This window comes from Oryx dammah, unplaced genomic scaffold, assembly GCF_014754425.2.
Source record: "Oryx dammah isolate SB20612 unplaced genomic scaffold, SCBI_Odam_1.1 HiC_scaffold_2, whole genome shotgun sequence".
Taxonomy (NCBI): Eukaryota; Metazoa; Chordata; class Mammalia; order Artiodactyla; family Bovidae; genus Oryx; species Oryx dammah.
The window spans coordinates 30,789,628-30,807,048 of record NW_024070186.1 but is presented as its reverse complement, the minus strand read 5'-3'; the positions used below and the strand labels follow the sequence as shown (position 1 = coordinate 30,807,048).

Genomic DNA, 17,421 nt, shown 5'->3' with positions numbered 1-17,421 from the left:
CTATTTATTTAGTGGATTAATAATAAAAACTCTTAAACACAATTATGATTCTAATCCTACAAAACATATTGTGAATTATATTATGTGAACTCAGCAAAAACTCAGTGAAAAGACTGCAGAACCAGAGTTTAATTTTGTCAATATTTATCAGATATTCCTTAATGTTTTTAAGCTTTCTAGTTAGGAAAGTATACTAGTTTGTAGAAGTTACATATAAACTTTCTTTCTACTTTTATTTTAGGAAAAACTGATCAGATATGCAACAGATAGTGAAACAGTAGAACCTGTTATCTCACAGTTGGTGACAGTGCTCTTGAAAGGTTGCCAAGATGCAAACTCTCAAGCTCGGTTGCTCTGTGGAGAATGTTTAGGGGAATTGGGGGCAATAGATCCAGGTCGACTAGATTTCTCAACCACTGACACCCAAGGAAAAGATTTTACATTTGTGGTAAGTTATGATAATTGGGTTTGACAAGAAGAGTTCTCTCTCCTAATGGGATTTCTACAAAAAATTTGTAGAAATGGGATTTCCATTTACAAGAAACTATTCAGTTTGTCCTTTAGTTCAGTTTGGTTCAGTCGTTCAGTTGTATCCAACTCTTTGTGACCCTATGGACTGCAGCATGCCAAGCCTTCCTGTTCATCACCAACTCCCAGAGCTTATTCAAATTCATGTCCATTGATTCAATGATGCCAACCGTCTAATCCTCTCTCATCCCCTTCTCCTCCTGCTTTCACTATTTCCCAGCATCAGGGTCTTTTCAAATGAGTCAGCTCTTTGCATCAGGTGGCCAAAGTATTGGAGTTTCAGCTTCAACATCAGTCCTTCCAATGAATATTCAGAATTGATTTCCTTTAAGATGGACTGGTTGGATCTCCTTGCAGTCCAAGGGACTCTCTAGAGTCTTCTCCATCACCACAGTTCAAAAGCATCAATTCTTTGGCACTCAGCTTTCATTATAGTGCATCTCTCATATCCATATATGACTACTGGAAAAACCATAGCCTTAACTAGACAGACATTTGTTGGCAAAGTAATGTCTCTGCTTTTTAATATGCTGTCTAGCTTGGTCATAACTTTTCTTCCAAGGAACAAGCCTCTTTTAATTTCATGACTGCAGTCACCATCTGCAGTGATTTGGGGGCCCCCAAAAGTAAAACCTGTCACTGTTTCCCCATCTGTTGCGATGACGTGATAGGATCAGTCAGATGCCATGATCTTTGTTTTCTGAATGTTGAGCTTTAAGCCAACTTTTTCATTCTCCTCTTTCACTTTCATCAAAAGGCTCTTTAGTTCTTCTTAGCTTTCTGCCATAAAGGTGGCATCATCTGCATATCTGAGGTTATTGATATTTCCAGCAATCTTGATTCCAGCTTGTGCTTCATCCAGCCCAGCATTTCTCATGATGTACTCTGCATATAAGTCAAATAAGCAGGCTGACAACATACAGCCTTGACGAACTCCTTTTCCTATTTGGGACCAGTCTGTTGTTCCATGTCCAGTTCTAACTGTTGCTTCCTGACCTGCATACAGGTTTCTCAAGAGGCAGGTCAGGTGGTCTGGTATTCCTATCTTTTTCAGAATTTTCCACAGTTTGTTATGACCTACACAGTCAAAGGCTTTGGCATAGTCAATAAAGCAGAAATAGATGTTTTTCTGGAACTCTCTTGCATTCAAATGGGTATATCTTTTCTTTTCTCCTTTGCTTTTTGCTTCTCTTCTTTTCTCAGCTATTTGTAAGGCCTCCTCAGACAACCATTTTGCCTTTTTGCATTTCTTTTTCTTGGGAATGGTCTTGATTCCTGTCTCCTGTACAATGTCACGAACCTCTGTCCATAGTTCATCAGGAACTCTGTCTATCAGATCTAGTCCCTTAAATCTATTTCTGACTTCCCCTGTATAATCGTTAGGGATTTGATTTAGGTCATACCTGAATGGTCCAGTGGTTTTCCCTACTTTATTCAATTTAAGTTTGAATTTGGCAATAAAGAGTGCATGATTTGAGCCATAGTCAGCTCCTGGTCTTGTTTTTGTTGACTGTATAGAGCTTCTCCATACTTGGCTGCAAAGAATATAATCAATCTGATTTCATTGTTGACCATGTGGTGATGTCCATGTGAGAGTCTTCTCTTGTGTTGTTGGAAGTGAGTGTTTGCTATGACAATGCATTCTCTTGGCAAAACTCTTTTAGCCTTTGCTCTTTTTCATTCTGTACTCCAAGGCCAAATTTACCTGTTCCTCCAGGTGTTTCTTGACTTCCTACCTTTGCATTCCAGTCCCCTATAATGAAAAGGGCATCTTTTTTGGTTGTTATACTAAAAGGTCTTATAGGTCTTCATAGAACCATTCAACTTCAGCTTCTTCAGCATTACTGGTCGGGGCATAAACTTGGATTACATGATGTTGAATGGTTTGCCTTGGAAAGGAACAGAGATCATTCTGTTGTTTTTGAGATTGCATCCAAGTTCTGCATTTTGGACTCTTGTTGACTATGAGGGCTACTCCATTTCTTTGAAGGGATTCTTGCCCCCAGTAGTAGATATGATGGTCATCTGAGTTAAATTCACCTATTCTAGTCCATTTTAGTTTGCTGATTCCTAAAATGTCAAAGTTCACTGTTGCCATCTCCTGTTTGACCACTTCCAATTTTTCTTGATTCATGGAGCTAATATTCCAGGTTCCTACGCAATATTGCTCTTTACAGCATCGGACCTTGCTTCGTCACCAGTCTCATCAACAACTGGGTGTTGTTTTTGCTTTGGCTCCATCTCTTCATTCTTTCTAAAGTTTTTTCTCCACTGATCTCCAGTATATTGGGCACCTACTGACCTGGGGAGTTCATCTTTCAGTGTCCTGTCTTTTTGCCTTTTCATACTGTTCATAGGGTTCTCAAGGCAAGAATACTGAAGTGGTTTGCCATTCCCTTCTCCAGGGGACCACATTTTGTCAGAACTCTCCACCATGACCCGTCTGTCTTGGGTGGCCCTACGCGGCATGGCTCATAGTTTCATTGAGTTAGACAAGGCTGTGGTCCATGTGATTAGATTGGTTAGTTTTCTGTGATTGTGGTTTTCAGACTGTCTTCCCTCTGATGGAGAAGGGTAAGAAGCTTTGAAAGCTTCCTGATGGTAGAGACTGACTGAGAGGGAAACTGGGTCTTGTTCTGATGGGCGGGGCCATGCTCAGTAAATCTTTAATTCAATTTTCTGTTGTTGAGTGGAGCTGTGTTCCCTCCCTGCTATTTACCTGGCTCCAAACTATGGTGGAGGTAATGAAGATAACGGTGACCTCCCTCAGAAGATCCCATGCATGCACTGCTACCCTCAGTGCCCCCAGCCCTGCTGCATGCCACCACTGACCCACGCCTCTGCTTGGAGACTCCTGGACACCCACAGCCAAGTCCGGGACAGTCGCTTGTAGTGTAACTGCTCCTTTCTCCTGGTTTCTGGTGCACAAGGTTCTGTTGTGCCCTCTAAGACTCTATTTCCCAATCCGGTGTAAGTTCTGGTAGCTCTGTGGTACGGTTAATGGCAACCTCCTCCAAGAGGGCTTATGCTATACGCAAGACAGTTGTACCCAGAGCCCCATCCCTGTGGCAGACTACTGCCGACCCATTTTGTCCTTAATGGTAAGTTAATCTAAACTAGATAATTTGGGTAATTTCTGAGTTTATTCCTTAATACTATTACAGAGACCTTTAGCCAAAAAATATAAAGCTGAAGTCTAGTCTAGAGTGCTGCATTCTTTTAAATAAACTTTCTGACATAATTGTGACAAATACCTAAAATCTAATTGATTATTTAAATTTTACTATTTGAACCCAATTTCTCAATGTCTCCATGAGAAACTAATTTCCCAGGGTGTTTTAATAGTGTGTATATAAAGATGTTTCCATGGTCAAATGAGTGCGGGAAATCTTGTAAAACAAAATTAAACAGAACTTTTAACATATTGGAGAACATTATGAATCTCCTACAGAAGGGCATATTAAAATTATTTTTTGAAGCTTCTCAAGTGACCAAGGTTCTACAGAATGCAATTTAGGAAATTCTATAGAACAAATTTTCTTTTTAAGAGTTAAAAAACCAAAATATGCAGATTGCTGACTGCATATTTGAATGAGTCTAACACTTTAAAAATAGTTTAAGAAGTGTTAGATTTGGCTTCTTAGCTACAGATTATATTTTAGACTTGTTACCAAACTTCATTTGAACCTTACTGAGCTTTCCTTCTCTAAGTTAATTTCACTTAAGTAACTAAGTTAAATTCACCATGGTATGCACAGTACAATTTAAGAAAATGTATACAAATTATCCTATAATTTTTTCTTTTTCTTTTTGAGACTGGAGTAGAAGATTCAAACTTTGCCTATGGATTATTGATGGAACTAACAAGAGCTTACCTTGCGTATGCAGATAACAGCCGAGCTCAAGATTCAGCTGCTTATGCCATTCAGGTAAGAGTATATGTATACCTTACTGGCTTTATGTTATTAAATTCTATTAAGAAAGTTGTAAATTCTATACTGTAGGAACTCCTAATTTTTAACTATCATTTTTATTATCAAAGTAATACAAGTTCTTGACAAAAATTTCAAGAGTACAGAAATGTACTCTTCTAACATTATTATACGTACTTTGACATTTTTTCTATTTATATACAACAAGCAGATCATATTTGTTGATTTTCTTTTGTTTTTAACAGTATATGTTGTGTAATTTTCCATGTCAGTACATATAGCTGTAATTCATTCTTTTCAGTGACTTTATATTCAATATAATATACAGTAATTTGTTTAAAAAACTTTATTTAAGATAACTAGGTTCTGTTCAATATCTTGTTTTTACAAAAAAATTATTTAGAAAACATATATATAATTTCTGAGTATTTAGTGAGTATATCAATAATATAGATATCTTGAAATTAAAATCTCAGAGCAAATACAGTTTACGTTTGATTATCAAAAAACCTTCACCATTTTATACTCCCTTGACAAACCTGCCTTTAATTAAAATTTTAAATCTTTGCCAGTGTGACAGATAAAATATGATATTATTTCATATTAATTTATATTTAATTGTAAGAGCAGTGTAACATATTTTATATATTTATTGCTTTTTTGTGAATTTTCTCTAAATGATCTTTTCTCATTTTTCCCTTGGTAATGATTATTTTTTAAATTGACCTTTTAAAACCTATTTGGATGTAGTGGAAATTATCCCTCTGTCTTCCATACGAATAACAAACACTTTTCTAGTTTGATTTTCTTTGCCCCTTTCAGAGTTTTTCAATTAAAATATTTTTTTTATTTTGTTAGATATTCAGGTCTGAAATTCATGATTAGAGGCCTGAGTTAAAGATACAACTTGGAGGTGTTCATAGTTCGTAGTAGAGATGGTATTTAAAACTGTGATTCTGAGGAAGTATTTATAGGTAAAAAGGTTCTAGTAACTGAGATCTGGATAATGAGGAGTCACTGAGAAGAGGGAAAAAGTAAGAAAAGGCAGAAGGAGCTACCAGTAAGGTGAGAAAGATGGTGTTCTGGAAGACAGGAAAGTGTTTCAGAAAGTATGTCTGTGTGTGTTAGTTACTCAGTCATGTTGGACTCTTTGCACCCCTATGAACTGGAGCCCACCAAGCTCCTTTGTCCATGGAATTTTCCAGGCAAGAATACTGGAGTGGGTTGCCATTTCCTACTCCAGGGGATCTTTCCAACCCAGGGATCTGACCCAGGTCTCCCACATTGCAAGCAGATTCTTTACTGTCTGAGCCACCAAGGAAGCCCCTTCAGGAAGTATGGCATGATCTAAATGCTGACCATATTCTATAGGTGTAATTATTTCAGGACTAAGAATTGACCATTGGCTATAGTAACGTAGAGATCATTGCTGTCCTTGAAAAGAGCAGTTTCAGTGTAGTTTAGAAAGCCTCATTAGAGTATTTTTAAGAACATGTGGGAGGAGAGGAATTAGAAAAATTATAGAAATTGTTTTGAAGAGTGTTGCTGTCAAGGAGAGCAGAAGAATGAGATAGTAGCTAGGGAGGAAAGAGGGGTAAAGATGGAAAAAATGACAATGTGTTTACATGTGCTTGGGAAGAGTTCAGCGAGAGGAGAATAGTGATGATATAGAAGAGAACTGATCTAACACTATTTTAAGTAGGTAAAGAGATGTGGAATATATTGTACAAGTGGGAAGAATAGCCTTAATTAAAACAAAAACAGTTCATCTTTAGTAACAGGAGAAGAAGCAGAGCATGTAAGCACTGATGTGGTATTGTCACACTGGGGAGATATTAGCATGGAAGTTGTAGAGGTCTCTTGTAATTGCTTATTTTATCAGTGAAATATGAAACAAGATGAACAACTGTATATTAGTGGTTTTTGTTTGTTTTTTCTTCCAATTTTGTAGATTTATAATTGACATACAGCACTGCATAAGTTTAAGGTGCATAGCATAATGATTTGACTTATGTACATCATGAAATGATTATCACAAGTTTAATGAACATCCATTTATCTCATATAAATACAAAATTAAATCTTAAAAAAGTTAAATTTTTTTTTAGCACAAGGAATGTTTTCCCTTGTGATTAGAACTCAGGATTTACCTTAACAGCTTTCATATATAACATATAGCAGTGTTAATTATATTTATCATGTTATACATTATATCTCTAATATTTCTTTATAACTGGAAGTTTGTACCTTCTGATTGATCTAATTCTAAATATAAAGTACATATTCTATTAGTGTTTATAATTGTTATTAATAGAAATATATCTGTTGCATGTGGTCCTTTATAGTGGAATTGTAAAGAAAGAATAGTAGGTGATGAAAGATACAATATCCTAACATTTGTTTTGTGTTAAAGATTGATATTAGAAAGGTTTTTTTTCTTTGTCTATAAAATCCCACTTGTTTTATTTTCAGGAAAGTAAAATATAACCATTTCATTGCTGGATTTGACTAACATTTGCATCTTATTTTCAGAATTTTAAGCTCAGTATGTTATATCTAGAATTTGAAATATCTTGAAGTTTTGAACTATTTTAGATTTATAGTACTTTAATTAAAATTCAGAAAAGGTCACACTCTAAAAATTCTGCAAGTATGCTTCAGTCGTGTCCGACTCTGTGCGACCCCACAGATGGCAGCCCACCAGGCTCTGCCATCCCTGGGATTCTCCAGGCAAGAACACTGGAGTGGGTTGCCATTTCCTTCTCCAGTGCATGAAAGTGAAAAGTGAAAGTGAAGTCACTCAGTAAGTGTCCAACTCTTCGCGACCCCATGGACCACAGCCTATCCGGCTCCCCCATCCATGAGATTCTCCAGGCAAGAGTACTGGAATGGGATGCCATTGCCTTCTTCGTCTGCAAGTATAGAAGATTCCAATTTTTTCCTCCAAATAACTTAGTCATTTATTTTAGAACATGTTATATGTAGCATGCAAATTACATGTTCCATTATTGGTACTACCACAGCTTTGTGACCTTGAGTAAGTCACCTGAATGGTTTTAGCATTGAGATAAATCTAAGTAAGTTCATAACTCCAAAATGTTATAATTTTTTATATTTTTCTATGTATTTTTATAGCTGTAGTATGTAGAATGTTGGTGGATATAAAGGTGTATCTGTTTCATTGATGATTTACAACTGTAAAATATATATTTGTAGGAGTTACTTTCCATTTATGACTGCAGAGAGATGCAAACTGATGGCCCCGGTCACCAATTGTGGAGGCGATTTCCTGAGCATGTTCGGGAAATACTGGAACCACATCTAAATACTAGGTCTGTAAACTCATTAATACTATTTTGATAGAATTTTTTTTAACTTTATAAAATAAAAGTTACTTTTGATATAACATTTTGGCTTTAAAAGTGTTTTTAGTATGTTCTAATATGTATTTTTCCACTATGATTTATGTTTATAATCTTGTCAAAATGGGAACAATCTGGTCATTGTTTAAATTCTATAACTTTGAATATTTAGACAAATTCATTGAAGCTGAAAGGATTATTTTTTAATTCAACTGGCAGTAGTACTTTGAAAAAAATCTACTTTAAATTGAATATGAGTTGAAACTTTTGATGTGTATGTGCTAAGTCACTTCAGTTGTGTCCAACTCTTTGCAACCCTTTGGACTATAGCCTGCCAGGCTCCTCTGTCCATGGGATTCTCTAAGCATGAATACTGGAGTGGGTTGCCATGCCGTCCTCCAGGGGATCTTCCCTGACCAAGAGATTGAATTCATGTTTCTTAAGTCTCCTGCATGGGCAGGTGGGTTCTTTACCACTAGTGGCATCTGGGAAGCTCTGTGAAAATATTTTCTTCTCCTTAAAAAAAAAATTTTTTTCTAACCTTTTATTTTTACCATTTTAAAAACTTTGTTAGGATTGATTGAAGTCCATTAATTATTTTTAGTTAGAAACTTTAGTTTTAGTTAGTCTAAGTCCCAAAATTATTGGATATTTGACCTTGGATAATTACTTTAGCTTTTGAACCCTAGTGCAGTACCTAGGCACATAGTAAAATTCTTTATAAGAGCCCTTAAGTATGTATACTTACTTGCTACATACCTTTTAATATTTAGAAACTTTTTAAACATCATTTTATTTCTTATGAATAGTACTATTTAAAGATATAGTTTATTAAGATAAAGTTTGTTTTTTCTGTTTTGAGAACTCTATACTTCTCCATTTCTTTATCTGTATTTTATAGCACTTACAGATGCTTAAGAGTTTCTGTGAACTAGATAGATCAATCACCTATGGTTCACAGTTGCCACAGAAGTAAGTTTAGGAGAAAATATCAGGATGTGACTTGACAGAGCCTTACTTGTTCCCCAATATCCATAGTTTCTAAGTTCAGCATAAAACCTGTAAAAATCATCCAGAGAAGTATATTTGTAATGGTTCAAAATAATGATGATTAACTGAGAGACATTGGATTTTTCATTTTTTAGCAATTTGCGATACAGTGAAATACATAATGTTTGCTGAGAACCTTGAGTGTAGGGCATTAATTATATTTGTCATTTCCAAACCTTATACTGGTGATTAAAAAGGAACCCACTCACCTCAATAATTCCTGTACACATTGTGTAAAATGAGACCTGTTTGAACAGGTTTAAATGTTAGTGCTGAGGAGCAAATAGAAAGAATCATGTTGAAGTTATGGAAGAGAGAGAAGTGATACTTGATAAAATAAAGCCCCAAGGAGCATCCAGAATACTAGCCATGGGTGATTAAAGAAAGTGACATCTCTTTCTCTGTAACAGAGGAAGATAAAGTGATGGATAGAACTTATTTATAAATTTAACTGTGGGGTTGTGTTAATGGTTTCTTTTTTCTCCATGAAGTAAGAGGTATAAGAGACAAGATTATTGGCTGAAAGTAGCAGTGCAGTTGGTAATAGGTCACATAAGGAGAATAATGATCATTTGAAATAGCCACTGTGGAAAACAGAAGAGAGAGCTGATAAGGAATATTTAGGATTTCTGGGCAGCATAGAGGTCCATTGAGGTTGAAAATTAAGATATGTAGTAGTACTAATCTCATAAACAATTTCATGATGTTTCCTGTATCGATGCAGCGGCCTTGATATCGTTTCAGTGAAGGCTGATCCAAGATTTGGAGCTTGGCAGATGGGTCCAGCTAGTAAAGACAGTGTGGCATTGGAGTGTATAGAGGATATTACCAAGAGAATGCTTGAAGTGAAGGACCATAGAAACCAAGCTGGTTAGGAAAAGAAGTAAATGAAAAGGAGGTATTATAGGTTAGAAGAGTTTAGCAGAATCAAGAGACAGAAGATCTCAATGAGAGAGAACAGATGTGTCAGTAACTGAGTGAAAGAACTGGAAATTTGGGAAACTGTGGCCGCAAAGTGGGGTCTAAATAGTACATTTTGAAAGTGAAGAAGTTTCTCTGTTTTGGCAAGGGAGTCCCGAAAAAGAGGTAGAGGAGAAAGCCACTGAGAAGTTTTCCGTTTGACTGGATGGTCTAACTGGACATTGAAGTCCCTCAGGATGATAAGACTTGGGGAGGAAAGAAAATGCTGAGCAATCTGCTAAATTTATCAGTGAGTTGGTAGATGTCCATAATGAGTATAGTATAGTATATGTATGTGGATGACTTGAACCTCAAAGGAACAGACCTTTTTTGTTCCAGGGTGGGATTGGAAGGATCTGAAAGAGCATTGAGGAAGGGAAGAAGCAGACTCAAATACTTTGATGTACTTGGGGAGTTCAAGAATGACCTGTCACCCCATCACTAAGAAAGCTTTAGAGAAAGTAGTGTCTTTAGCCAGATTTCAGTAAAGGCAAGGCTGTAGTAGGGTAGTCAGCGAAAGAGTTGATATAATTCCTTATACTAAAGTTTTAGACAGATGGATATATATTTATTTTTTAATAAATAATTTTTAAATTACAGATATAAGAGTTCTCAGAAATCAACAGATTGGTCTGGAGTAAAGAAGCCAATTTACTTAAGTAAATTAGGTAATAATTTTGCGGAATGGTCAGCATCTTGGGCAGGTTATCTTATAACAAAGGTAAGAGAGCCTTGTCCAGAATTTAACTGAATAGAAATTGTAAAAGAAATGAGAACATTTATCTGAATGCATAGCACACACAGTAGGCACTGAAATATTTGTGCTGTTAGTGATAGAAATTTTTGTAGAAAATGTTTACTAATAGAGAGTTTCTCTTTTGTTACTAGTAACAGTTTCTGAATAAGAAGGTAGTTTTTTAATCAAGCAAATAATTGTGTTCTTAGTGTGTTTGTAAAATGTCTATTACATTACGTCCTATCATTTTATGTTTAAATAATATTGTTTAAAAGAATAGAAACGCCTTATCAGACTTTTTATATATAATAAAAAGATTTCTTAGGTAATAAAAAGATATATTATCCCTCAGTGGCCATTTCTGAAAGAGAATACATTATCTGAACTTCCTCTGAAATAAAAGTAATGTGAATGTGAAACTTGTTCAGTCATGTCCAACTCTTTGTAACCCTATGGACTATACCATCCATGGAATTCTCCAGGTCAGAATACTGGAGTGGGTAGCCTTTCCCTTCTCAAGTGGATCTTTTCCAACCCAGGGATCAAACCCAGGTCTCCTGCATTGCAGGTAGATTCTTTACCAGCTGAGCCACCAGGGAAGCCCAAATAAAAGAAAGGTTTTTTAAAAATAAAATTTCATGGAAAAATAGAGATATGTTCCTGATATTTTCCTAATATGAAATTTTTACATACCTGACAGAAAAAAGGTACCTTTGTGTTCCCACAAAATGTTTAATGTATATTTAAAATTCACAACTTTTGTTGTTAATTCATATTTCTATTAGTGTTTTAACGCATTATAATAAATTATATCTGGTAATTTCAATAAAGTTTTTTTCTTTTTAGTGAATATACTGAAAATATAATATGTGAAATGTTAAATTAATACTATTGAATTAATTACTTTCAGCTGTGGAATATTTTATTTAGCTGTATTTAGTTGTTTGTTTGTTTTTTTAGTGAAGGATTTTTATTTGAAGAAGGAAAAAACTTTAAACTTTTATAGGAGAAACCCAAGATGGTAGGTGTTGCAAGAGGGCATCAGAGGTCAGACACACTGAAACCATACTCACATTAACCTAGTCAATCTAATCACACTAGGACCACAGCCTTGTCTAACTCAATGAAACTAAGCCATGCCCACAGGGCAACCCAAGATGGGCAGGTCATGGTGGAGAGGTCTGACAGAATGTGGTCCACTGGAGAAGGGAATGGCAAACCACTTCAGTATTCTTGCCTTGAGAACCCCATGCACAGTATGAAAAGGCAAAATGATAGGATACTGAAATAGGAACTCCCCAGGTCAGTAGGTGCCCAATATGCTACTGGAGATCAGTGGAGAAATAACTCCAGAAAGAATGAAGGGATGAAGCCAAAGCAAAAACAATACCCAGCTGTGGATGTGACTGGTGATAGAAGCAAGGTCTGATGCTGAAAAGAGCAATATTGCATAGGAACCTGGAATGTCAGGTCCATGAATCAAGGCAAATTAGAAGTGGTTCAACAAGAGATGGCAAGAGTGCACGTCAAAATTCTAGGAATCAGCAAACTAAAATGGACGGCAATGGGTGAATTTAACTCAGATGACCGTTATATCTACTACTGTGGGCAAGAATCCCTCAGAACTGGAGTAGCCATCATGGTCAACCAGAAGAGTCCGAAATGCAGTACTTGGATGCAGTCTCAAAAGCGACAGAATGATCTCTGTTAGTTTCCAAGGCAAACCATTCAACATCACGGTAATCCAAGTCTGTGCCCCAACCAGTAACGCTGAAGAAGCTGAAGTTGAATGGTTCTATGAAGACCTACAAGACCTTTTAGAACTAACACCCAAAAAGATGTCCTTTTCATTATAGGGGACTGGTGTGCAAAAGTAGGAAGTCAAGAAACACCTGGAATAACAGGCAAATTTGGCCTTTGAATGCAGAATGAAGCAGGGCAAAGACTAATAGAGTTTTGCCAAGAGAATGCACTGGTCATAGCAAACACCCTCTTCCAACAACACAAGAGAAGACTCTACGCATGGACATCACCAGATGGTCAACACCGAAATCAGATTGATTATATTCTTTGCAGCCAAAGATGGAGAAGCTCTATACAGTCAACAAAAACAAGACCAGGAGCTGACTGTGGCTCAGATCATGAACTCCTTATTGCCAAATTTAGACTTAAATTGAAGAAAGTAGGGAAAACCACTAGACCATTCATGTATGACCTAAATCAAATCCCTTATGGTTATACAGTGGAAGTGAGAAATAGATTTAAGGGCCTAGATCTGATAGAGTACCTGATGAACTATGGACTGAGATTCGTGACATTGTACAGGAAACAGGGATCAAGACAATCCCCATGGAAAAGAAATGCAAGAAAGCAAAATGGCTGTCTAGAGAGGCCTTACAAATAGCTGTGAAAAGAAGAGAGGTGAAAAGCAAAGGAGAAAAGGAAAGATATAAGCATCTGAATGCAGAGTTCCAGAGAATAGCAAGAAGAGATGAGAAAGCCTTCTTCAGCAATCAATGCAAAGAAATAGAGGAAAACAACAAAATGGGAAAGACTAGAGATCTCTTCAAGAAAAGTAGAGATACCAAGGGAACATTTCATGCAAAGATGGGCTCGATAAAGGACAGAAATGGTATGGACCTAACAGAAGCAGAAGATATTAAGAAGAGGTGGCAAGAAAACACAGAAGAACTGTACAAAAAAGATCTTCACGACCCAGATAATCATGATGATGTGAATCACTAATCTAGAGCCAGACATCCTGGAATGTGAAGTCAAGTGGGCCTTGGAAAGCATCGCTAAGAACAAAGCTAGTGGAGGTGATGGAATTCCAGTTGAGCTAATTCAAATCCTGAAAGATGATGCTGTGAAAGTGTTGCACTCAATATGCCAGCAAATTTGGAAAACTCAGCAGTGGCCACAGGACTGGAAAAGGTCAGTTTTCATTCCAATCCCAAAGAAAAGCAATGCCAAAGAATGCTCAAACTACCACACAATTGCACTCATCTCACATGCTAGTAAAGTAATGCTTAAAATTCTCCAAGCCAGACTTCAGCAATACGTGAACCGTGAACTCCCTGATGTTCAAGCTGGTTTTAGAAAAGGCAGAGGAACCAGAGATCAAATTGCCAGCATCCGCTGGATCATGGAAAAAGCAAGAGAATTCCAGAAAAACATCTATTTCTGCTTTATTGACTATGCCAAAGTCTTTGACTGTGTGGATCACAATAAACTGTGGAAAATTCTTCAAGTAATGGGAATACCAGACCACCTGACCTGCCTCTTGAGAAATCTGTATGCAGGTCAGGAAGCAACAGTTAAAACTGGACATGGAACAACAGACTTGTTCCAAATAAGAAAAGGAGTACGTCAAGGCTATATATTGTCCCCTTGCTTATTTAACTTCTATGCAGAGTACATCATGAGAAATGCTGGGCTGGAAGAAACACAAGCTGGAATCAAGATTGCTGAGAGAAATATCAATGACCTCAGATATGCAGATGACACCACCCTTATGGCAGAAAGTGAAGAGGAGCTAAAAAGCCTCTTGATGAAAGTGAAAGAGGAGAGTGAAAAAGGTGGCTTAAAGCTCAACATTCAGAAAACGAAGAATGTGGCATCCGGTCCTATCACTTCATGGGAAATAGATGGGGAAACAGTGGAAACAATGTCAGACTTTATTTTTTTGGGCTCCAAAATCACTGCAGATGGTGACTGCAGCCATGAAATTAAAAGACGCTTACTCTTTGGAAGAAAAGTTATGACCAACCTAGATAGCATGTTGAAGAGCAGAGACATTACTTTGCCAACAAAGGTCCGTCTAGTCAAGGCTATGGTTTTTCCAGTGGTTGTGTATGGATGTGAGAGTTGGACTGTGAAGAAGGCTGAGTGCTGAAGAATTGATGCTTTTGAACTGTGGTGTTGGAGAAGACTCTTGAGAGTCCCTTGGACTGCAAGGAGATCTAACTAGTCCATTCTGAAGGAGATCAGCCCTGGGATTTCTTTGGAAAGAATGATGCTAAAGCTGAGACTCCAGTACTTTGGCCACCTCATGTGAAGAGTTGACTCATTGGAAAAGACTCTGATGCTAGGAGGGATTCGGGGCAGAAGGAGAAGGGGACGACAGAGGATGAGATGGCTGGATGGCATCACTGACTCGATGGACGTGATTCTGAGTGAACTCTGGGAGTTGGTGATGGACAGGGAGGCCTGGCGTGCTGCGATTCATGGGGTTGCAAAGAGTCGAACATGACTGAGCGACTGAACTGAACTGAACTGAATGCTGGTAAATTGAGGTTTGGATCATACGAATAAAACTTGAATCTAACACAAGTAATTTAAACTTTTTATTTCTTTCATTTTCTTTCCTATAGTTAATCATTGTTGATTACTTAATAAAAATATGGTCTTGTATATAATTTGCTGGCACAGGAAATACTTTCTAGTTACTTTCCTCATCTATTTGTTCAGGGAATAAATATACTAAATTTAATGTAGCTAAGTAAAAGATAATGTAATTAGCAAAGTTAATCTGTAACAAAACATGACACATTTTAAAATGAAGTCTATGGGGAAGAGACCATTTTTGCTGAGATAATTGGCAGCCCAAGTAGCTATGTTGCTCTTGTAGGGGTCTTAGCAGTTTAGACACTTGACCAGAGTGTCTAAATCCTTGACACTCTTAGCTAAATACTCCCTACCTGAGTGCCTTTCTTCATAGAAAAATACCTACTCTACAGTGATAGACTAGCTCACATGTTGTCTTTTGGTGTTAATCAAAAGAATAAAATGTACAAAACTACTTACTCTCTCTAAACCATTGGAGTTTATAGGTTCGGCATGATCTTGCCAGTAAAATCTTCAACTGCTGTAGCATAATGATGAAGCATGATTTCAAGGTGACCATCTATCTTCTTCCACATATTTTAGTATATGCTTTATTGGGGTGTAATCAAGAAGATCAACAAGAGGTGAGATACATTATTTTATTTGGTTTCTGTTTGTACAAACATTTGGGAAACGTAGTTAGTATTAAAAAGGCTCTGTATTAGTTGGACATGTAGATCAATGTATGCTATTTAATAGGATATCTAAACACTTACAAAATCCTTTTTTAAACTTTTATTTATCAAAGAGTTGTTTAATGCTTAGTTCATATCCTTTGCCTATTTGAGGTTGTGTATGTGTGCCTTTTTAAATAATTAGTAGGCGTTTGATATGTATTCTGGATACCAATTTGTGCCAGTCATATTGTAGAAAATTTTTTTCCAATTATATCTTTTACCATGAGAAATTTTAAATATAAATGCCAAATTTGTATATATTTTATAACTTTTTAATATTAAGCCTTTTATGTGATACCTGCTCTTATCCAGTATCGTGAACATATTTCCCCATATTTTCTTTTGATTTTTTTTGTTTGTACATGCCCTTCAATTACTCTGAAATGATTTCTGCAGATACTGTATTTATTTTTGTGACTCTTTATGTTGTTGTTTTTGTTTGTTTGTTTTAATAGGGGCTCTGCTTTATTTTCTTAAATATTAACTAATACCCTAAGCATTTGGCACGAATCCAAAATATGATGACAAAAGTCACTATTAACTTTTTATTTCAAATATATCATTTTAGTTTAGAAGGCTTTAAGAGGCTTGCAAGTTCAAGCTTGATAGATTTCCTACTGTCAAAACTAAGAAACCTTAGAAAATGAGAAGGAGGGCACTCTGTGCCCTTTTGATCTGATTCAGTAAGGCAACAAAACAACTTTGTAGTGTGATTTTGTTTTGCTTTAGAATTGGTGTGTCATTACAGAGCATGGTCTGTAATTCCATTCTATTGATGAGGAAATTAAGACACAGAGAGGTTAAATGACATGGAAACACAAGACTCTTTGAGTAGAAGGGACTTTAGAATTAACATAGATCAGATTTTGGAGGCAAAAAAGTTTTGCTTTGGGGAAAGGGGCCACCTTAAGGAAATCAAACTGCAGGCTAGTACCCCAACTTCTCATGACTGCCTCCCTTGAACCTCTAAACCCATACTGTATTTATATTCAGCACTGAAGTGCTCCATGATATTGTCACACTGTTTACACCTTATCATACGCTACCTTGTATTGTTCATGTGTGCACATCAAGTGTACACACAAGAGGGCTTTCTTGGAGCAGAACCCTTAGCTGGTGAAAGTCTGAATCCCACCCAGAGCCCATAGCTGGGGAATGTCTGAATCCTACCACAGGGCTTTGCACATGAATATCTGCTTGCCTGTTTGACAGTGACATTCTAGAAACTGCCACAGTGAGCAGCGGGCTTTCCTTTTGTTTGAAGTGTCTGTGGATGAAGCACGAAAGAGACATCATAATCTCTCACAGGCGCTTGGATAGTCTCAACCATCTTCACCAAGTCTATTTTTGTGACTCTTTTACAGTATATATTCTCTTCAGAGAAATATTTTATTGGCTTAATTTTAATGAAAGATAATTTATTATTAATCCATCATGGATTTTTTTTCTTTTGAAAACTATTCCCTAAAATGGTCAACCTTATATGTCAGGTAATAGTAAAATGGTATTATGTAGACATATCATTAACCATAAAATGGTTCTTCTTAGGTTTATGCAGAAATTATGGCAGTTCTAAAGCATGATGATCATCATACCTTAAGTACCCAAGACAGTGCATCTGATTTGTGTCAACTCAGTACACAGACTGTGTTCTCCATGCTTGACCATCTCACACAATGGGCAAGGCACAAGTTTCAGGCACTGAATGCTGAAAAATTTGCACAAGGCAAATCAAATAGAGATAAGGTGGACTCCGTGGGTAAGTCATAAGTTCTATATACTTCCTTCTC

At 36.6% G+C, this 17,421-nt stretch overlaps 1 protein-coding gene across 1 annotated transcript in view; it reads left to right on the top strand.

The window, feature by feature from the left end:
- Positions 1 to 17,421, top strand: part of ATR (ATR serine/threonine kinase) — a 116,872-nt gene that overhangs the window by 51,921 nt on the left and 47,530 nt on the right. Inside the window, exons 22-27 of the mRNA XM_040234094.1 lie at positions 242 to 448; positions 4,344 to 4,457; positions 7,677 to 7,792; positions 10,433 to 10,553; positions 15,401 to 15,538; positions 17,180 to 17,390. Coding sequence (XP_040090028.1) covers positions 242 to 448; positions 4,344 to 4,457; positions 7,677 to 7,792; positions 10,433 to 10,553; positions 15,401 to 15,538; positions 17,180 to 17,390 — 907 coding nt within the window. The remainder of the gene's footprint in view (positions 1 to 241; positions 449 to 4,343; positions 4,458 to 7,676; positions 7,793 to 10,432; positions 10,554 to 15,400; positions 15,539 to 17,179; positions 17,391 to 17,421) is intronic.